The sequence below is a fragment of the Podarcis liolepis genome (genome assembly GCF_965112155.1).
Source record: "Podarcis liolepis genome assembly, chromosome: 15".
In the NCBI taxonomy this organism is placed as follows: domain Eukaryota; kingdom Metazoa; phylum Chordata; class Lepidosauria; order Squamata; family Lacertidae; genus Podarcis; species Podarcis liolepis.
In genome coordinates, this window is record NC_139566.1 from 3,606,001 (window position 1) to 3,628,481 (window position 22,481).

Consider the following 22,481-nt stretch of genomic DNA (forward strand, 5'->3'; position numbering starts at 1 on the left):
AGACCTTGTGGGGGGCCAGACTATATTTTGAGGGGGCGAATCAACGAATTCCTATGCCCCACAAATAACCCAGAGATGCATTTTAAATAAAAGGACACATTCTACTCATGTAAAAACATGCTGATTCCCAGACTGGATTCCGCGGGCTGGATTGAGAAGGCGATTGGGCTGGATCCAGCCCCCAGGCCTTAGTTTGCCTACCCATGCTGAAGACACATGCTGAAGAGACACACCTTTGACACCTGAGCTGTGTTGTTCCAGAATCCTCCCTATTCCTGTGACTGTAACATTTTTTACTTGTGATCTTTGGGTGAAGGGTGGTAATAAATTTAATCATCATCATCCTCATATCCAGAGCACAGCCCAAGAATCTCCTGACTCAGGCTGAGTGGGCAGAAACAGGAGTGGCTGCACTTTGCTACCTTGAAGGGTTTTCTGAATGCCCTGGGTAACCTCCTATGGTATAGGCGGGGCCAGAGGCAAAAGTAGGCGGGGCCAAGCAGGTGAGTCTTACCTTTGTAAGGACAAGCAAGAGGCACAATCACAGGTCAAGGACACCTTTTAAGTTAAGTTTTTTTTTAAAAAAATATTATTTTAATCCAAAATTTGAGTGACATAACACGCTGTTTTGGGAAAAAGAAAAAGAACCTGTGACCTGGTAAGGAAACTCTGGGAAATCATCAGTCTCTTCTCCCTCCTTGGGGAAAAGCCCCCAAGAATTCCCCCACCTTGTAGAAAAGCCCGCAGAAGTCGCGCAGCCTTTAAAGAGCGTGCGGCTTTTGCAGGAGGTGGGGGAATTCCCCCATCTCCCGCAAAAGCCCACAGGAGCAGCTTCTGCGGGCTTTTCCCCCACCGCCAGCCTCAAAACCAGCTAGGGGAGTAGCGCGAAGGTGTCGTGCACCTTCCCGCTGCCCCCCGAGCCTGTGGGGCTGGCAGTGGGGAAGTGCGGCTTTCCCCACCGCCAGCCTCAAAGACCAGACTCTCCTGGCTTCAGCGAAAGCAACGCGAAGCCTCCGGAGCATAGGCTTCGTGTTGCTATCTCTGAAGCCAGGGAGCCTGCATTCACTCCATAGGACACACACACATTTCCCCTTAATTTTTGGAGGGGAAAAAGTGTGTCCTATAGAGCAAAAAATACGGTATATGAAATAGAGGAATATACGTTAGATGAAATGCATGACGTAATCGAGGAATATGAATTCGGTGATAAGTGTGGTAGTATGCAGTATATAAAAGGGATGACTATAGGAAGTTACGAAAATCTAATAAAAACCTTAATAATATTAAGTTATTTTTCTGCTTAATCTGAGAGTTGACTCAAGTGTTGCTTTTTGCGCTGTGATTTACGGACAAGAGCCTGGAGCCAAAAGCGCCTGACTTTGGACAATGCATCGCAATCAAGTTATTTTGGGATTAGGAGTCAGCAGATCAGAGAAATAAGTTTCCTTTTCCTGGGACAATAAAGAGGGAACTTGCAACCAGCGCCTTTCCTGTCCCCTGGCTGCCTCCCAATGCCAAAAGCGGAATCTTGCAGAATTTGAAGACTCCCGAGACCTGATCTTGTGGTAGAAACAGACGGCGCGATTCACAGAACAGAGGAAGCTGGTTTTTACCATTACTCCATCTAGCTTAGTACTGTCTGCACTGGCTGGCAGCAGCTCTCTGGGGGTTTCAAGCAGGGAGCCTCTCCCAGCCCTACCAGGAAATGCCAGTGGGGACTGAAACAGGGACTTTCGGCAGGCAAAGCCAATGCTTTGCCCCAAGTTAGGGCCCTTCCAATAAAACAAAAGCAAATGACCACATCCCCATGGCTCTGATATAAAGGGCTGGTTCCAAGAGGAACTCAGGAAGCCGCTTTGTAGTGAGCCAGACCCTTGGTGCAACTGACTCAGTGCTGCGTACACTGGCTGGCAGCATCTTGCCAAGGTTTCGCATTGCAGTCTCCCTCTGCCCTAGCTGGAGAGGCCAGAGATTGAAGGTGGGAGCTTCTGTGCGGAGAGTGCTGCCCCTTAAAAATAATCTGGGCCTCATGATTCTCAGCATGGAGCAATTAGACAAAATCATGGAGGAGGAGGTGGCTATCAAAGGCTAGGAGCTAATAATAATAATAATAATAATAATAATAATACTCCATCTGACTGGCCATGTTCTGCCTCTATTCTCGTTTCCCCTCACCTATGGTAATAGCTTCTGAGTTTTCTCCTTCGGAGACTGCGCTGGAATTATTCAAAATCTGACGAAACCTGACCCACGGGGCTTTCCAGGTCGATTTGGGTACATTTTGACTGTGCTGCTTGTTTTTGGCAGAGCTATATTAGGATTAACCAAACCATTTTAAAATTATTGTTTTCATGACGCAATGGCTATAAAAACACCCAGCAACTAATTTTTCTGTAGGCAGCTTTGTGAGGGTTCTGCGGCGGAAGAGCAACGTCATTCAAATAAACACTTTCACCACAGATTTAACCCTCATAGACGGAAGTTGACATACGCCGTTTTTAGGGTGAATTTTTCAAGCACCGAGTGGAATTCCTCTGCATCTTGGGGCAGCCCGAAGAAAGCCACGTGGCAGGACCTTTTCGGTGGCTGCTCCCTCCTTGTGGAACACCCTCCCTCTTTATTGACTTTCAGGAATAACATAAAAACATTCCTGCTCACTTCAGGCCTTTTGATAGCAACCTTGGAATTATTAGCTGCAAAGGTGACAGTTGTTTAATATATTTTTTTGATGGTGTTAATGTTTTAAACTTTTATTTTTTAAATGCATTGTTTTACCAGCACAGACAGAAATTCCTTCCTGTATTCATAAAAATGTAAGTTGTTGTCACCCTCTGCAGGCAAGCTGTTGAACGCAGGGCGGAGGCACTATACACAGCGGTTTAGCAAGCTGCTGTGAAGCTCCTCCCTCTTTAAAAGGGGTGGAGCTTAGGGATGGTGGGAGGGGCTTGGGTGAGCTGTGGGTGGACTGGCGAGGGATGGATGAGGTGTAAAGGAGCTGGGAGCTGGTCAGATGTGGGCGAAGGGCAAAACAGGAGGAAAGGTTGGCAGCCCCTACTCATTCATAACTGCGTCATGCCAGAAGAAGCAAAGAAGAATGTTGCATCGAAGAAGAGCGCTTTCGTCTGTTTCCCTGGACCAGTTTCTGCTTGAGAAATCACACGGGACTTTGGTTGTTGTTTCGTTTCACAGCATTAAGATACCGAATGGAAACTACAAGTGGCAGCTTGGGAATTTTGCGGACACGCTTTGCTACCCCAAGCCAAATTCAAGCGTGTCTCTGCATCCGGGGCTCAACAAAAATGTAATTTACTTTCGATTGATTCCATCAGGCTCCGCTTTCGCCGGCTGGCCTAGAAGCAGCCATTCCGTCAGGCGACAGGAGGAGAGAAAAGGGACCATGGGGCTTCCTTATCGGCTTAGCTGAGAGATCAGCAAGTTCCAGCTTTTTCCTCTCCTTCAGCTTGTTCCACTCCAGCCCGTTGTCACGAGAACCTTGCAGTGAAGAACTGGTGCCCAATTTTGCTTTGCTCTCCCCTCCTATTTCCCCATCACTTTTTCCTTTTGTGCTACGTCTTTTAGATAGCAGGCCAGAGTGCAAGGATTATTATCACAGAGATCACTTTGCCAGCCAGCTCTTTTTGAGGCTTGTCATTTTTAACTGTGCTTCTCGTTTGGCAATATATTTATATGAAAGCAGAGTTTATAAATACTGAAATGAAAAATAAATAAATCGGAATGTCGGGTGGTACAATTTTTCCCAACCCACCCAGCGTTGGGTCTACTCTATTTTTGCAGAGTTGATAGTGCTGTTGTTGCAACCCTCCTGAAACCAGACCAGTGGTCCTGTAGTAAGCTCTGGCCCGTTGGCTGAAGACCGATCCTTTTGGAAGGGGTCTCCTGTGGTTCAGATCCAAAACTTTACCAGCAAACCTTCCCTCCCTCCCCGCTGCAGTCTCCCCCTTTTGCACCAGTCAAGTGATGTTATCCCTTGCATGACACACTCCCAAGTTAATCACAGGGTGCAGGTATGCACCTGGGGGAAAAGAAAACAGCGATTATATCTTTGAAAGCAAACAGGAGAGGTTTATTTTTAAACACAGATGAAGGAGGGTTGCTCGCCCGGCCCAGTCACGCTGACTGCTAGGAGTCCAGACTGTTGGAAATAGGAACAAATGTCAAGCCAAAAACTGCACAGGTTTCCTCCAACTTCCAGATCAGAACTGGAAACCTCTTTCATCCCGAGGGCCACATTTCCCTCTGGGAAGTTTTTCAGGGGCCGCATGCCCGAGGTGGGCAGGGCCAGAGGGAAAAGTGGGGGGAGCAACAACTGTGAACATAAACTGTGTAGAGTAGGCAGGTTTCTAAAGCCACTCACATGTCCCCTTTTCCAAACACGGTTGGAGTTCAGGGATGGATTCTGACCAGGCCAAGAGCACTCCAGGAGGGTGCAAAGCAGGGCTATTGAGGGGGTGTCCAGGGGCCAAACAGAAGAGCCTGGAGAGCTACACTCAGTCTGAGGTTTCCCACTTCAGTTCTAGAAGCAACAGTTGGTCTTTGATGACTCTCCGTTGCACCATCAGCAAAACAGGCCAACAAAAGAGATCCTGATTTATTTATTTCAGGGTGAAGAGCCTGGTGGGGTGTATTTGTTTCGGCAGGGGGAGAAGGCAGACTTGAAGAAGTCTGAAGATGCTTCCAAACCTGGGCTTCTCCTCAAATTGCAAATAAACAGGAAATTCTAAGGAGTTGGTTCCCATGGTTTGCTGGGCTTAACCCCCCCCCCCCCCCGTTGCTGATCATTTCTTCCCACACTTCCCGGAGGCGAATGACCTAAACCTTTGAAAATGCAAGGCAAAACTCTGGCCTCCCCTTCCCTTATTTGGGAGCGATTCGCATTTATCCGGCTTCATCCGAAAGTCTCTTTCAGCCTCTGCTGACCGAAAGGAGAACTGCAACAGCCCTCCCATCTGATGTTCTATTGGATCTTATTTTTAAACCGGTATTTTGGTGGGGAAAGGGGCCTTCGGGCGGTTGGCCCGATTGTTACTGGCATGTCACAAGGGACTACATTTGTGGTCGTTTAGGATATTTTAAAAAAAGATTCGGTAGGTTTAGAATATAATCCATACCTTAGAGTGGCTGGGGGTGTGTGTCCTTAGCTTTTGCCTGATCCAGCTATGGGTCTCTTCTGCTGTTACATATGGAACCTCCAGGTCCAGAGGCAGTCTACCTAAATCTCTAGGTTCTTAAAGGAATTTGGCCTTGGTGAGAACAGGGCAAGTCCCCTTTGGCCTGATCCACCAAGGTTTCTTAGATTCTTCTTATGTCCTCCCGATAGGGCTGGGAGAGACCGCCCGCCAAAACCCTGGAAGGCCACTGCTGCCAGTCAGTGTAGACCAGCTAGATGGACCAATGCCCCCAACTCAGTAGCTGATAACTAATCCATTGCAACTGCAATCCGCAACTGCTTCCTATGTTCCTATCTTAAGTCAACAGCTTTCTTCAGAACATGAGGACTAGCGTTTTTAATTTTTAACTGCCCTGTGATCTTCGAAGAAAGGATGGTGCAGAAATTTAAAAAGGAAATAAAAAGGTAAAGGTAAAGGGACCCCTGACCATTAGGTCCAGTCATGACCAACTCTAGGGTTGCGTGCTCATCTCGCTTTATTGGCCGAGGGGCCGGCGTACAGCTTCCGGGTCATGTGGCCAGCATGACTAAGCCGCTTCTGGCGAACCAGAGCAGTGCATGGAAACGCCGTTTACCTTCCTGCCGGAGTGGTACCTATTTATCTACTTGTACTTTGACGTGCTTTCGAACTGCTAGGTTGGCAGGACCAGGGACTGAGCAACAGGAGCTCACCTGTTGTCTCGGGGATTCGAACCGCCGACCTTCTGATCGGCAAGCCCAAGTGGCTCAGTGGTTTAACCCACAGCGCCACCCACGTCCCAAATAAAGAAATACTCCCCCTTTAAAGGAAGAGCTGTGGCTCAGGGACAAAGCAGAAGGTCCCAGTTCAATCTCCAGGTAGGGACCAGAGAGACTTCCTGTCGGAAACTTAGCTGCCTAAAACTGTGAGCAGGGAAACCTAAGTAACTTAACAGAACGAAGTTTGGGATGCCATGGAAGCGAATGCTGCAGCCATCGCAGGAGAGAACCAGGAATCAAAAAGTCCACGTCGACACGAGCCGGACGGCATTTCAAAGTCCTTTTTAGGTACTTTTAAGAGAGCACAAACTTCCAACCTGCGGGTCGAGACAAGGGTTACTTTATTTCCACACATTTTCTCTTTAATTCTCTTTCGCACCCAACTTTCCCTTCCTTCCTCTTTCTACATCATCAACAACAACAACACAGTCATCTGCAATTGCCCAACAGGACCCGGACGAAAGGAGGGTGCCAACCCCCCCTCCCCATCACCTCCCCCACCGCTACAAGAAGCAGCAGCTTCAAAACTCCAAAATCTCGCCTGCACCCGAGGCCTCAGTGGAACGGCTGGCAGGCGGGCCAGTGATGTGCGACAGATGTGGGGGTGGTGCGCTTTTTGCGTGTTTTTTAGAATGCGTCTTTTTGACTATTTTTATTTTTTTAGAAAAAAAGCAAACACCAGAAGATAGAGATGAAGATGATGTAAAAAAATTATATATATATATGTATGTATATATATATATTTATATATATATGATTCACATCTATTTACAGTATGGCTGGGAGGCGGGGGGGGGGGAGTATAGGAACTAGGAGGCCAGAAATATATCCATGTTGTGAACTGTCAGCCTGCAGGCCAGAAAGGCCCAAGAGCCAGATTTGGACAGCCAGCCCCCAGCTCAATTTACCACCGCGGCCCGTTTGCAAGGATGCTCTGGAGTGTGTACTGGCCACATGCCCTTCCATCGCCACTGGCCTGCAGCCCTCCGACGGCTCTCAAATGGCCCCTGAGCCCCAAAAGAGGGTGTTAAGTCACCCCTGCTGTACGGTAGTTCATCTGGGAGAAACGGAAGCGAACTTTGAGGGGAGAAGTCTTTTGAAAGGGCAGAAGGGAAGGAAACAGAGTCTGCCTCCAAATACAGCCCACCGCCAAACACAAGCCGCTCTAAAAAGCCCCGCGGTTTCAGTCCCACCACCCAGGGAGAGGGCATAGTGGGCAGTAGAAAGGAAGGGGCAGCGGCTACAGATACCTGAACACGGAGGAAACGAGCCTAACTCACTCCTGAGAGTCCTCCGTCCTCACTGACTAGCTTGTGCCAAGGTAGGCACACCCCACAGGTTTTCTAGCCAGCGAAGCCTTGGCGATGGCACCTTTTTCTGCACTCATCTGACAACTGTGACAATTTTGAGCTGGCGCCAACTACCCTCAAATCAAGGTGGGCTTTGTTTCCCCCGCTGGGCCTGTAACCCCGAAGCATCAACTGGCAGGACAGTGAGAGGAAGTCGGAGGTCCAACCGGTCAGATCATTCGTCAGATATTTTGCCCAGTCTCTGCCGCCTCGGCCTGCCAGCTCCTCTTGGAAAGACACAAGACAGAGAGACACTCGGATGGCCACCGCTCAATTTTTAAAAATAATAATACGTGAAGCCATCCATCTTAATTTTTACATTACCCTTTGCTCCTATTGTCTTTACTCCAACCCATCTGACGAACCCCAAATTCTCTTCTCAGCCCAGAATGACAGAGGCAGAGGGCGACAAAAGATGGGAGTGGCACATTCCTGTGTCAGAAGTGCAGGGAGAAAACTCCTGGGAGCAGAGAAAGGGTAGTGGGATGTGTTTTCTCCAGGAGATGCACCATGGTAAAAAAATGTTTTTAAATGCAGGCTAGCAGAGGTTCTCTGGGATCTCGTCGCCAGTTCGGCGGTGAAGCAGAGGACCAGGCAGCTCAAACATGCAGAGCAGCGTGGATTTCAGGCGTTGGCAGCAGAGCAGGGCTTCCGGGGACTTCCAGCTTTCCCGAAGTTTCTAGCCTTCTAAGACCACAGGATCAGCATTACTAGCAAGGAGTGCTTGGTGAAGTCCCTCAAGCCAAGAGATGAGGCAGGACGAGATTGCCAGAGGTCACAGGGGGAAGAGGCTTCACAAAAACACTCTGCGGCGTTTTTCTCGCAACACTGCCCCACCAAAGAGCTGTCAACTCAAGAAGGCAGAACATTTAACAGGTGGGGGTCTCGTTCTATGGAAACTGCAGAGAACTTTCTCGGGTGTCATCGAAAGGCAAAGCCCAGGACAGTAGCTAGGACACAGATTCCCCTTGCTGCCATTTTTTACTTTCTCATTCGCCCTCACAGCCCTGTAACAAACGGAGCCAAATTAATTATTACAAACTCTGTTGTAGGCTGTGAGGACCCACACGGATGGGTGGGGGAGGGGCAATATGCTAGATTTTGTTTTTAAATCTTTCCAGCAGCAGCAAATTAATCTTTTGTGCTTTTTTCTTTTTCTTTTAGAGGATAAGTTCAGCGCTGCCAGTTGCTGTGTGCAGTATTATTCCAGAAGCCTCAAGGCTAGCCATTGGGAAGAACTTGCTCCTTGCTACAGGATTGGTTTCCCTGACCCAGCTGTCCTCAACCTGTTGCCCTCTGGCTGTTTTGGACTACAACTCCCATGAGGCTGCGCTGGCTGGGGCTGATGGGCTTTGTAGTCTTGGCGCATCTGGAAGGCCTATTTGGCAAAGGATGTCCTGAACACAAAGAGCCAATAAAATCCTAATTTTTTGAGGGGGTGGGGAACCAGAGATTTAGAGTGGGCGACAGTGGGAAATCAACTAACGGATGAGAGATTTCATTTCGAAGTCCGCCAGAAGCTGAACCAACTCTTAAGGTCAAGCTAACTTGGCCGTAGCTCATCCCACTTAAGGCACTGAATTTTGTTAATTTGAAAATCTAATTAGTTTTTTTGCGGGGGAGAGAGTCAAGGGATTGGAGGTGCTGAGTGGCAGAACTCAGCTCAATATTTTTTAAGGAAAAGGTTTTTCACACAACGAGACCCTGGGAGGTTCAAACAGAGCTGAGCATCAATATGGATGTCTGTGGAACCAAATGGCCACTGCCAAATAAAACCCTCAAATTTGTCACCTAATACCCAGATGCTTGAATTCAAAGCTAAAAGATTTCCATTATAGTGATCATGATTCTCTTACCAATTCTCTCTTCTCAAATAGAAATCCAACCTGCTTTCCTTAGGCATAAAAGTTATTTTATTTATGCTCACCGACTGCATTGGGGATGAATTTGTGTCCATTTTCTAAATCCTTTTTTTTGGGGGGGGGGAGAGTTAAAAGTTGTCAAGAACGACATTGGAATCAAGGTCACTTCCAAACAAGGCAGCATCACACCCTGTGAACAGAATACCTTGCAGTTTGGTAGAGGTCAGCAATGGAGAGGGAAACTCTGTAGGTCAAGGATTTCAGCACCCGTTTACAAACTAAGCCAAGGTCCTAGTCCTTAAGCCTCAAAAGGGCAATATATTTTGCTGCAATGTCAGAAGCTGAGCGCTGCCGTATCATTTGAGATCTCTCCTTCCCAATAATCAGGACTGAGAAGCAGCAAACATCTCTGCGGCCCCTACAATTTCCTCAACTGATCCAGATAACCGACCCTCTGCTTCCATTGGCACAGAATTTCATGTTGTGGTTTTTTAAAAATCCACAAGGGAAACACAGCCATTTGGGGAGTGGGGTGTTGGGACTTTGAGCCACCCGCGGCCACTCTGTCAAAGGGCCCTCGAGGAAAAGCTAGATGCCGACCGGTGCGACAATGGCGGCCTGCCTGTTTGCTGAAGAGCCGTGTGAAACTCAAAACTCTCCACATTCTTTACACCTGCCTAAAGTTGGTCTGACAAAAACGCTTTTCAAAACCCTGCTTTGAAACGAACACAGCACCCAGGATCCTCTGTAAGTTGATAACGGACGGTCTACCCCTTAAGAGCCACACTGGGCCGAAAGTCGGCTCAGGCGGCCTTTGGGGTGGGAGGCGGCGCTCCGTGCAAAGACGCCTGCCCCTCCTCAGTTTGCCAAAGAGACACAGCGTCCACCAAAACCTGCTGTGTGGACCCTTTGAGCAGCCTAGCTCACCCACAATGTCACGGACCAAAGCCCATCAAGCTTTTGCTATCTTAGCTTAGAAAATGTTGAAACAAAAAATCCTGTTCGAACCAGCCTTTCCCCAACCTGGGGCTCTCTCTAGATGTCTTGGACTACAATTCCCATCAGCCCCTGCTAGGAGGGATGGCACCCTTGTATGTGCCAGGTGTTGGGCTCAGAATACCGGAGCCATGATGCTTTAGACCCCAGAGGGAAACAACATGCTGAATCCTTGGTCTAAAAACCAGCAGGGCTCTTCTTACGAGAGCTGGCATAGCGATGAGGTTCAAGAACCTGGGCCCTGTCTCAAGCAGCCCCCAGTTCTAATCTCACCCCTGTAAAGAGCTCCCAAAGTGACCGAAAGCAAGCTTGTCTCTCTCGGCCGCAAGGCCCTGGCTCACCACCTGCCGTGTGGGGGCAAGCATCCTGGACTACCTTCATAGGGCTGTTGCCACAATGGCTGTGTGCACCCGGGCATGTTATATAAAAACGCTTAGTGTTATTCTTAATTATGATCCTGCTCTTAGGCTTTCTCCGACGCCACTGGCAGTTCCGGATCTCGCTTTCAGAGTTCACAGCGGGGGGAGACTCACAGGTGGGGCTGGTGCTATTCCACTGGCCTTCCGCAGCGTCGCAGGAACAAGCAACAGCAGCTATAGAAAAATCTGGCTTTGGCCCGGCAGGACACCCCCCCACCCCACTTGAAAGTGAGGTTCTTAACTCATCCTGGCGGGTGAGCGAAATTTAAGAACCTGTTTTCAGTGCTCATCAAGAGAACGGAGGGCGGGGGCGGGAAAGGACATCAGATCAGAACTGCAAAGAATAAACCACGTCCGCGTGCCAGGCTCCTGGTTTGGGATTTGTATAAATATTTCCGACGGCTAAAACGAGTCCTGCATTATCCCAGCCTTATGATACAGCAAAGTTCAATCCATCTGACCAAAAAAAAAATATACATAATAAAAATAAATCAAAAAAACCCCAAAAGGAAAAAAAAAAGAAAACTCATCGGGAGGTGGAGGAGCGCAGGTTACCCTGCCAGCTTGCTGGTCACGAGGGAGGATTTCCTCTGCGGGAGATCTTGCGGCGTCGGGATGTGGTCTCCCGTCACCAAGTTCTTGTCGGTCCCTGCGGTTGGCAGCTGCTTGTTCTTGATCTTGGCCTTCGCCATGTTGTAATCCCCGGAGTCGAAGTACTTTTGCTGAAAAGCGGGAGAGACAAATGTGTATGTTTAGATCGTGGGGCTATCTTTGAAGGTGACCTGGAAAATACAACTAATCCAGAATGCGGCAGCTAGACTAGTGACTGGGAGCGGCTGCCGAGACCACATAACACGGTCCTGAAAGACCTCCATTGGCTCCCAGTACGTTTCCGAGCACAATTCAAAGTGTTGGTGCTGACCTTTAAAGCCCTAAACGGCCTTGGCCCAGTATATCTGAAGGAGCATCTCCACCCCCATCATTCAGCCCAGACACAGAGGTCCAGCTCCGAGGGCCTTCTGGTGGTTGCCTCATTGCAAGAAGCAAAATTACAGGGAACCAGGCAGAGGGCCTTCTCGGTCGTGGCGCCTGCCCTGTGGAACGCCCTCCCACCAGATGTTAAGGAAATAAACAACTATCTGACTTTTAGAAGACATCTAAAGGCAGCCCTGTTTAGGGAAGTTTTTTATGTTTGATCTTTTATCGCTATTGTTATTATTGTTATTATTAATATTCCCTTGGGAGTCGCCCAGAGTGGCTGGGGAAACCCAGACAGATAGGCAGGGTATAAATAATTTATCATCATTATTATTATTGAGAGGAGAAGTCAGCAACGTGCCGAGAGTTCAGGACGCCGCTGAGCCAAACCTAAGAAGAGGTTCTGCTGGACCTGACCAATGGCCCATCTAGCTGAGCATTCTCTTCTCCAAGCAGCCAACCAGATACGATATGAGAATTTTTATTGTCATTGTCCCATAAAGAACAACGAAATTGAAAAAATCTACATCAGACATTCAAAAACCCACTAGCCCAGCATGGTCAGCCCCTAAAAACTCTGATACCCCATAACTGAATACAATATACCCACATAAAGTGCATTTGGATAGAAAGTGTTTCTCAGGCGGCTAGTCCTAGTCTTTATGACCCTGGACCTTCTTCCAGAAGGCAGAAGCTGAAAGAGATCATTTCCAGGGTGCGCACTATCCTGCGCTATCTCTGCAGCTTTCTTATGGCACCTGGAAGCATAGATGTGATCCAAGGTGGGAAGAGTGCACCCAATTATTCTCTCCGCTGTCTTTACGACCCTGGACAACATTGCCCCCATAGGAAGCCTGCAAGCAGGACCCGACCACAAGATCCCTCTCCCCTTCCTGCGGTTTCCAGCAACTGGCGTTCAAAAGTGCTATGGGCCTTCAAAGAGTGGAAGCAGAGCCACTGTGGCTAATGGCCATTGATAGCCTTATCCTCCAAGCACCTGTTCAATTTCCTTTTAAAGGCACCCAAGCTGGTGGCCATGGCTGTCTCCTGTGGGAGAGAGTTCCACAGTTTAAATACGTGGAGGACTTTATCATGAGGCTTCCCACAAAAGTCCACTGCCCCTGCTCTAGCCCTTTGCAGCCCCGCTGTAAGCTTTCAGAATTGAATTCTCTCCCTCTCGACACACATACCCCCTTCTGGAGTCTTTTCATTAGGAAGTCGGAGCCGCCGGGTTTCTGGAGTCCTAAACTGGGGTATTTGGCTTTGAGTTTTGCCTCCTCCGCTCTCTCGGGGATGACCGCTTCCTTCTCCTGCGAATCCTGAAAGAAAGAAAAACCCGCAAGAAATGAAACCCAGCCGTTTGAGAAAACAGAATGATTTGGCTCCTCTCTGACTGTGAGCAGCGCTTCTCTGGAAAGCAAAAAGTGTGCTTTTGAAGTGGGGACTCCAGGTTGGGGCAAACTACCATTCACACCTGTGCCCGTGAAATGTGAACAAGGCGAAGGGGGCTATTTGCTTGGGCAAGGAGAGGTGAGCGCTGGGAAGAGCAGACATTCCCTGTTGGCAAACCAGCTTCTCTTGCAGACGGGGAAGAGAACGCATGATTCTTCTGCTGATTGTTTACATAAAGATGCAGAACTCCCCTCGTCTCAATGCCGATTCATTTCTCAGAGCAGTTACATTTGATTTGGGAGTCCAGCTGGTCCAAAAGATGGGTGCCCCCCAACGCTTGCCAAGGATAGGAATCATCCTGGGGCCAGTTGCAGCAGGAGAGCAGGGCCCCAGGGCTTATATAGAGCTTGTTCCAAATCCTTGCCCTGCCTTGAAGTTCACCTTGGTGCCAGTCATGCCCTTTCAGCTTAACCTAGCTAACAGGGTCATTGCAAGGAAAAAGGTGACTCTTCTAAGTTGCTGAGATTTTCTTCCTTTGAGTTAAGTTAAATTAACCCTCACCTCCTTCATTCATTCATTTTATTTCTCGTACAAACAAAAAGTCATGTTCAAAGTGGCTTACCACAAGAAAACGAATGTGTTTCAAAAAGCAAACAGTGCAAAAACGATTTCACAATGACATAACAAAACAAAACAACACAACAGCATATATAGAACACCCTTACTATTATTACTACAATAGCAACAACAGTATTTGTAGTTTAGCTAAGGTGTATTAATCTGTGCTGTGAACCCCTTAAGAGTTTTGTTTTAATCCAAGTGGTATCTACATTGTCAAAATTGTCATGTAACCCTGACCGCCTTTCAAGGAAAGTGGGGCATACATTAATTTAAATTGTTTTAATATATATTTAAATGGTTACAACTCGACCTGGGACCTCATGCAGGTAAGAAATCTGATCGACAGTAACAATGCCAGGATATAAAGGAGTAACATTTGCTCCATCAAAGGACGACAGAGAGAGAGAGAGAGAGAGAGAGAGAGAGAGAGAGAGAGAGAGACTGTGTGTGTGCGGGGGTTATGAGCAAGCACGAAAGAGAGATGGGGAGAGAGGCAGGTCCAGCCTTTATTGACTTCTGCTGAGTCCCTGTTCCATTATAAACCTCGAGGCCAGGATACCCTTTGTTGAGTCACGAGCACCATCTGGAACATCCGACTATTTTCAGACCAGCATGTGCCAGAGGGCAGCCATGCTCCCGAATGCACTGCCCTTGTCCCGTAAACCCAGCTCGTTCTAACATCTTTAGGAAAATACACGCCACTGAGCCTCAGTTTTAATTGGGAGTGGGAGGGGGAAGGGAGGGAGGGAACACTTTTGGGAAATCTGCTGCTACCTGTCAGGAGGCTTTGGGATGGAAATAAATCACGACTGCACGGTCCAAAAGGAAAAAAGAGAAGTTACACCCCAGCTCTCTTATTGACCCAAGGAGGAGACGGTACAAGCCAGGTCTGTAAACCAAGGAGGGGTCGGGGAGACCCAGGATTCTTTGCCAGCAGGCTAGAAGCCGTTCCACTTGGAAAGAAGCCAGTCATAACTGCTAAGCTAGAGATGTGTGAGGCAAGCCGGCAATTGTAGTGCGGCTAAATATCAATTTCCCCATAGATTTGGGCTGGACTGTGTGAGATGAGGGCTCCCCGCGCCTTCCACGACCACTGAAACACAGAACTGGGAGAGACACATAGAATCCTAGAGTTGGAAGAGACCCCAAGGGCCATCGAGTCCAACCCCCTGCCAAGCAGGAAACACCATCAGAGCACTCCTGACATATGGTTGTCAAGCCTCTGCTTAAAGACCTCCACAGAAGGAGACTCCACCACACTCCTGGGCAGCAAATTCCACTGTTGAACAGCTCTTACCGTCAGGAAGTTCTTCCTAATGTTTAGGTGGAATCTTCTTTCTTGTAGTTTGGATCCATTGCTCCGTGTCCGCTTCTCTGGAGCAGCAGAAAACAACCTTTCTCCCTCCTCTATCTAAATCTACATCTAGATCTTCCTTGGAAGTTTTTAAGCAGAGGTTGAATAGCCACCCGTCATGGATGCTTTAGCTGAGATTCCCGCATTGCAGCGAGTTGGACTAGATTACCTTTGGGTCCCTTCCAACTCTACGGTTCTATGATTCTAGACCGACCTCCCAAACGACTGATGCAAGGGAGGTGGGATCCACAAACCTTGGCAACGGATATTATATTGCTGCAACACAACAAGGCCAGGTGTATGGCTTTTTGAAGGAAGAAGAACCTGTTAAAAAACAAATCAACCCAAGTTTCTAGTCCTCAAGGTGCTCACTTGTTCTTTACTGCTTAAGAAGCATTTCTGAGAGGTCCCATGCTTTCATCCCAGTCATTCTCTTGCTCATCCTCATGGGAAGAAGTCTGCAGGCAGAGTTCCCTTCTCTCGTTGCTGGGAGCCTCCACACCCGGCGCGGGAAGCTGCTGAGCTCAGCTCAAGGGCCTCTGCCGCCAAGTTGGAAAACCACACTTGAATGTCGGAGCTCAGCAAAACTTTGGCAGGCCACCTCAGGCTCTCCTGACACACACACTTCCTAGCAGAGAGCACTGGAAGGAGCACTGGATCAGAGTTCAGATCCCATCACCAGCCATTAAACCCTCACTCAGCAGGCAGGGTCAGAAGTCCTGCTTTTGTGGTGCTTTGTTGTTGTTTAGCCGTTTAGTTGTGTCCGACTCTTCGTGACCCCCTGGACCAGAGCACGCCAGGCACTCCTGTCTTCCACTGCCTCCCGCAGTTTGGTCAGACTCATGCTGGCAGCTTCGAGAACACTGTCCCACCATCTCGTCCTCTGTCGTCCCCTTCTCCTTCTGCCCTCCATCTTTCCCAACATCAGGGTCTTTTCCAGGGAGTCTTCTCTTCTCATGAGGTGGCCAAAGTATTGGAGCCTCAGCTTCAGGATCTGTCCTTCCAGTGAGCACTCAGGGCTGATTTCCTTCAGAATGGAGAGGTTTGATCTTCTTGCAGTCCATGGGACTCTCAAGAGTCTCCTCCAGCACCAGAATTCAAAAGCATCGATTCTTCGGTGATCAGCCTTCTTCATGGTCCAGCTCTCACTTCCATGCATCACTACTGGGAAAACCAGAGCTTGAACTATACGGACCTTTGCTGGCAAGGTTTTAGTTCATCATTTTAATGTCCGAACAAGAGAACTCACAGGCAAGAGGTCTATCCCTCAAGACTAATCCATATGTAAGTTCAACACACCCCTTTCCCTGTTTATACAGCTTTCCACCAACAGGTCCTCCTGGGTCTGGGGCCTGTGATTGGTTCTTCCTCCACCCCACCTTTACATGCCTTGCTCTCACTCTTTTCCTCAGGCACCTGCCTTACTTAACCTTCCTTCTCTCAAGTCAACAGCTGCACACCTTTCTTTTATTTACTTTGTTCCTCCTAGCTTTTAAGGAACTCCTATTTCTCCACTGTGCCCACCCGGCCGCAGCAAAATGACATTTTGCTCTCCTCATGGCATGTCAATATCCTGTGCCTGACAGATGCACTCCATGACATCACAGCATTTCAGCCAATGGTGACGGGCCTTCACAGCTATTTGGTTTTTTTTTTTTAAGCCCATCATGAAATATGTGAATTATCTCTCTGCAGGAATAATTTTCTGACAGAGCTGCTTGACAGCAGAGCGGACTGCCTGGGAAGATGAAAAACTTACCTTCATTGGAGGTTTTTAAGCAGAGGCTAGATGACCATCCATCAGGGATTATTAACTATAATTTCTCCACATGGGGGCTGCTTCCAACTCTACAGTTTTATGATTCTATGAATGCTCTGTACTATGTTTTTTTTTTTAAAAAAGCCTCTATCTTGTGCATTAGGAGGAAGCAAACACTCCGTCTCTGGGAAAGACAGAACGCTTGAATGGTTAAATTGCCAGGCGGTAGCTAAGAGCAGATTCTGTGGGCAGCGTTCACAATAAGTGGATGACTCAGGAAAGGCAAAACAAGGGGCGAAAATAATACTTGTGTGGAGGAATTATGTGGGATGAGGGAGAATGGCTTTTGGTACTGTTATGTCAGCGCAGCAAGCGATCCTCCGCTCGGGGGGGGGGGGGCGATGTGCGTCAGCGCAGCATTCAGTACTAAGCCTCCAGGGCAGGGCTGCTGCCTTTCCCACTTTTGAACTGGGTGTAGCGGCTAGTATAGATGCATTATAAATAAATCTGCAGCTAATTCTGCTCTCTGGATTGCAGCTTCTGTGACTCAGATTCAAGCTGACAAAAGATTATCTTTTTTAAAAAACATAAGAAGACAGCGTCACTCCAAGTCCTGTTCCCAATGCACTTTTCTTTAATGCTGTCTGTGTACTGCAGGGAGAGTTGGTAATGATGTTGTTGTGTAAACAGAAAAATAAATTAACACAGTAGTACAGTCATACCTCATGTTGCGTCCGCTTCAGGTTGCGTTTTTTCGGGTTGCAGACTGCCAAAACCCGGAAGTACCGGAACGGGTTACTTCCGGGTTTCGGCAGTCGCACATGCGCAGAAGCGCTAAACGGTGCTTTGCACATGCGCAGAAGTGCCGAATTGCAACCCACGCGTTGCGAACGCTGCAGGTTGAGAGTGCGCATCCCACACAGATCACGTTCGCAACCTGAGCGTCCACTGTAATAATAATAATAATAATAATAATAATAATAATAATAATAATAATAATGTAAAAGACAGTACAAGAACAGTTGTGCTAGGGGAGGGGGCGGTACCTCTGGCTGGGGGACACATGTTCCTTCTGGGGTAGGTTGTTCACCTTTGGCGGTCCCCACCCTGCACTCAGCTCACCTATTGCTCCAAGAAGCTGTCGGCATGTGACAGAGGCCACACCCCAGGAAGCAACTTCAACCGCCCAGCTAAAGCAGGTGAGGTGAGGGTAGCCGATGGGTCTCAAACCCTCTGTGAGTTAGGGACTTCCCCTGCATCTGAATACAGGCTTTGAAAGACTTAGCCAGCAAGACCAATAGTGGGTCTGAATGCCAAGAAGCCGGTTTCTGCTTGCGCTGTAGAGGGAAGTGAGTGGCAGGTGCGGCTCATCAGCCTGGGGAGGGAGTCCATCTAGAAGGAAAACTCTGATCCTAAACCTCCACTGCCTTGCAGGATGTCTTCAGGAGAAGAACTTGGGACTTTTTCAAGCTTCTCCACGAACTCAAAAATCCCATCACAATTAAGAGGAAGGTACAGGATCAAGGGGACAAGGGTGGCGCTGTGGTCTAAACCACTGAGCCTAGGGCTTGCCGAACGGAAGGTCGGCAGTTCAAATCCCTGCAACAAGGTGAGCTCCCGTTGCTCGGTCCCTGCTCCTGCCAACCTAGCAGTTTGAAAGCACCCCAAAAAGTGCAAGTAGATAAATAAGTACCACTCCAGCGGGAAGGCAAATGGCGTTTCCATGTGCTGCTCTGGTTTTGCCGGAAGCGGCGTAGTCATGCTGGCCACACAACCTGGAAAAACTGTCTGTGGACAAACGTCGGCTCCCTCGGCCAGTAAAGTGAGATGAGTGCCACAACCCCAGAGTCGTTTGCGACTGGACTTAACTGTCAGGGGTCCTTTACAGCATCAAGACCCTCAGCTTGATAAATATTCTTCTTCTTCAAAAAGCAGCAACACACAAACCAAGTGTGACACAACCTAGATCTCACCCAAGCCAACCCAATTATGTTTGCAGAGCCCTGCAAAGTCATGTCAACAGAGATCAACAGACATCACTTATCTGGGCGATGCCAAACTGGATGCCCCACCGGTGATTCTTGCTTCCTAAAATTCTGTCGCTTTGCTAAAGCTTTCCCCCATGCCAATCTGAGCTTGGCAGAGACATCGGTCCTGAGCCGTTTATTTGGGGCAACCAGTAACCCAAGCTTGATGTGCCCCATCAGGTGGGAGATCACACACACCCTTCAGCGCTGGCTGGCTTGCTTTGTAGGCAGAAATCCCAATTAACCACGTAAGGATGAAAAGGGGTCCTCGGTTGAAAATGAGAGAGGCCAGGTTCAAATGGGCGACTTGTTCCACCTTTGCCAAGAGACTCCTTTGCATACTCTCAGACAAGCTGCTTGTCTGAGCCCCAGCATCCTGCCTCCAACTGTGACAAGCAGAAAGAGGGACCTAGAGCTTAGGGGTAGAGTGCTTGATTGACTCACAAAAGCCCCCAGGCTGAATCTCCAGCTCACAGGGCTGGGAGTTAAAGATTTCTGCCACAGACCTTGGTGGGTGACGGTCAGGCATATTAGACAGTGCAGGCCATCCCAGATCAATGGTCTCAGACTCTAAATGATGCAGCTGTATTGGAAGGAGCCCTCAGTAATAGCCCTAATAGATGGTCACCCAGCATCTAAATAAGTCACCAATGAGTAAGAGCCTACCAAAGTCCGAAGCAAACTGATCTGCCATCGAACAGCTCATTCCACCAGGAAGTACTTTGTTCAGTCAAAACCCCTTTCTGAACCTGCTGGGATACTACCTTCCTGGAGCAACAGAAAATGAATTTGCTGCATCTTCTCGGACTTGTCCCTTTAAATGCTTGAAAATGGCTACCGTAGCATTTCTCAATGGTGCATTCTCCAGGCTAAACGTGGCAAACCACTCCACCTCTACATTTCCTCATAGGATTTTGATCTCCAAGTCCCATGCCAACTTTGCTACCCTTCTCCTGACATGTTCCTGCTTGTAAATATCCTCTGTAAAATATCAGAAAATGTACTGTCTTGGAACCACAAAGGATTTGATCTCATTATCCTTCTCGATAGGAAATTCCCCGCAGACGTCAATTCCCCCTTTGAAATCCTGGTAATGTCAGGGGAAATCCAGATGTGTAGTGGCCCTACTTCTTGACGTACCCATAACTTTATGTTCTCTTTGCTAATTTCGAAACCACATTATTTTGAGCAAGGGCAGGAGAGAAATCTTGTCTGGAAATATAAAGGGCTGATTTTATCTGAGCTCCATCAGCTATTTATATATTGAATGTACTTCTATGCCACCCTTTTTCCTCCAAGGAGTACACGGGGTTCTCCTCTCCCCATTTTATCCTCACAACAACTGAAAGACAGCGACTGGTCCAAGGTCACTCAGTGAGCGTCAAGGCTGAGTGGGAATTTGAATTGTCCAGGCCCCAGTCTTAAATTCTGTAGGGCAGCCTCTCTCAACCTGACATCTTCCAGATGTTTTGAACTCCAACTCCCAGCAGCCAACATGGTCAACTGCCAGGGATGATGGGGTTGTGTTCTGAGAATATCTGGATGTTTCCCACTCCTGTTCTATGATGAGTGACAGGTCCCACAAGCCTCGCCATTCTATTTCACACCCACCAGCATTGGCGCAGTAGCCGTGCAACACAGTCCTAGTAAGATTGGTCAGTTGTAGCAGAAATTCACAGGAAGCATGTCTGCCAATGGGTATCGCACAGTTTCCTAGCATCTAAGGTTGAAAACCGGCTTTCTAGTTGTTCCTAGCTCCAACATGTCCCACCTCAATGATCCGAGCCCACAGTTTAAGAGCATGGAGTTTTTATCCCATGATTCTGTACTGTAAGAGCTGAAGCAAATCCCATTTTTCAAGATGCAGAGCTAAGGATTTCTTTTAAAATGCTAGTCACTCACCATCCCAGTCCTTAATGGAACTTATGGAAGATAAGGCTATATTAATGGCTGCTGGCCATGATGGCTAGGCTCTGCCTTCACACTCAGATGCAGCAATGCTTCTGAAGACGAGTTGCTGGGAACCAGGGGAGGGGAGAGAGAGTTGCTCTTGTGCCCAAGCCCTGCTTGTGGGTACCCCGTAACAGGCACCTGGTTGACCAATGTAAGAAGGGGATGCTGGATTAGATGGGTCCTCGGCCTGATCCAGCAAAGCTCCTCTTATGTTCTTCCGGTTTCAAATGGAACTAGATTTCCACTCAGATGTAAAATCAGTCAAAATGCATATTTAGGGCAATGCCAAGTTAACCAGGGCATCAAAAGTTTTCCTGAGCTCCTTACTCACATGTGAACATTACTTTTAGTAAAGGTAAAGGGACCCCTGACCATTAGGTCCAGTCATGGCCGACTCTGGGGTTGCGGTGCAAATCTCGCTTTACTGGCCGAGGGAGCCGGCGTTCAGCTTCCGGGTCATGTGGCCAGCAGGATTAAGCCGCTTCTGGCGAACCAGAGCAGCACACGGAAACGCTGTTTACCTTCCCGCTGGAGCGGTACCTATTTATCTACTTGCACTTTGACGTGCTTTCGAACTGCTAGGTTGGCAGGAGCAGGGACCAAGCAACGGGAGCTCACCCTGTCACAGGGATTCGAACTGCCGACCTACTGATTAACCCACAGCGCCACCCATGTCCCCATTTACTTTTAGTAGGCCAGCCAATAAGAGAAGACTCCCTGGAAAAGACCCTGATGTTGGGAAAGATGGAGGGCGCAAGGAGAAGGGGACGACAGAGGACGAGATGGTGGGACAGTGTTCTCGAAGCTACCAGCATGAGTTTGACCAAACTGTGGGAGGCAGTGGAAGACAGGAGGGCCTGGCGTGCTCTGGTCCAGGGGGTCACGAAGAGGCGGACACGACTAAACAACAAGGCCAGCCAAAATGTTACAAAATAGCGTGCAAGCGAAGCCCCTCAAATCTCCTCAGCGGGAGAGCCATAGGAAGAGTCCTGCATTTCACAAAAGCTTGCACGCTCACGAAGAGCTCTGGGAAACCCAAAAGCTTGCACAGTTTTGTGACATTTTGGTCGACTTAACGGGAACGCGCTCCCAGCAACGGACAAATCCCCTCTTCCCTTTCCAATGTCAACTATGCATTTTTTAAATTCATAATTAAAAACAGTGGCTTTTTAACCCCCGAGATGCCAAAATGGGAGAGAATCCAGGTGCTGGGGGGTCTTGCTGAAAAAAGCCGGAAGTTCAGAATGAATCTCTATGGTTCCAACGGCCTCCAATACCGGAAAGGGCACCTGCTTGGAAGGCGCCAACCAATGAGCGCCGAGCATTGCTCGGGAGCGACCAATCGGAAGCAGCTTCGAGAGCCGGCGGACCAATCAGGACACAGACCCACACACCAACGACAGAGCTCTCCCTCGCTCCCCCTCCCCGACCTCACCTGTTTCTCTTCGCCCGTCTCGTCAGAACGGGCGTCGCCGCCGCCGCCAAGCGTGTCAGACATGACGGGGCCTTGGGCTTAGAGGCAGGCGGGCGAGACGGTGAGGCGCTGGGGCCAGGCGAGGCCGGCGCTCCTGCTCCGGCGCCCTCTTCGCCGCTCTCTCCCGTCTCTTCCACAGCAGAGCCAAAATGGCCGCCGCCTCCACCGCCCCCTTTCTAAAGCTTGGCCCCGCCCCATCCCCCGCTCTGACGTGAGCGGCGGACCTCGGGCCCAATCAGGAGCCGAGTCTCCGGTGGCGGGCGGCGTCTCAGCCGACCAATCCGGTGCGGCTTTGCCCGACGAGTGACAGGACAGCCGAAAGAAAAGGGGGGGGGGAACGAGCGGGAGGAGAGACGTTCGAATTAGACGGG

At 48.9% G+C, this 22,481-nt stretch overlaps 1 protein-coding gene and 1 long non-coding RNA gene across 2 annotated transcripts; one reads left to right on the top strand and one right to left on the bottom strand.

Moving 5' to 3' along the window:
- Positions 1-1,135: 1,135 nt before the first annotated feature.
- LOC310694412 lies at positions 1,136-6,401 on the top strand. Its single transcript, XR_014519675.1, has 2 exons — positions 1,136-2,813; positions 3,330-6,401. It is a non-coding gene; the product is annotated as an uncharacterized lncRNA (long non-coding RNA).
- On the bottom strand, positions 6,251-22,388 carry ENSA (endosulfine alpha). Its single transcript, XM_083477441.1, has 3 exons — positions 22,072-22,388; positions 12,721-12,849; positions 6,251-11,274 (listed from the first exon to the last, which is right to left on the bottom strand). Exons 1-3 carry the CDS (start codon positions 22,132-22,134, stop codon positions 11,104-11,106), a joined length of 363 nt encoding a protein of 120 aa, XP_083333567.1. The 5' UTR covers positions 22,135-22,388; the 3' UTR covers positions 6,251-11,103.
- Between the last annotated feature and the right edge of the window lie 93 nt (positions 22,389-22,481).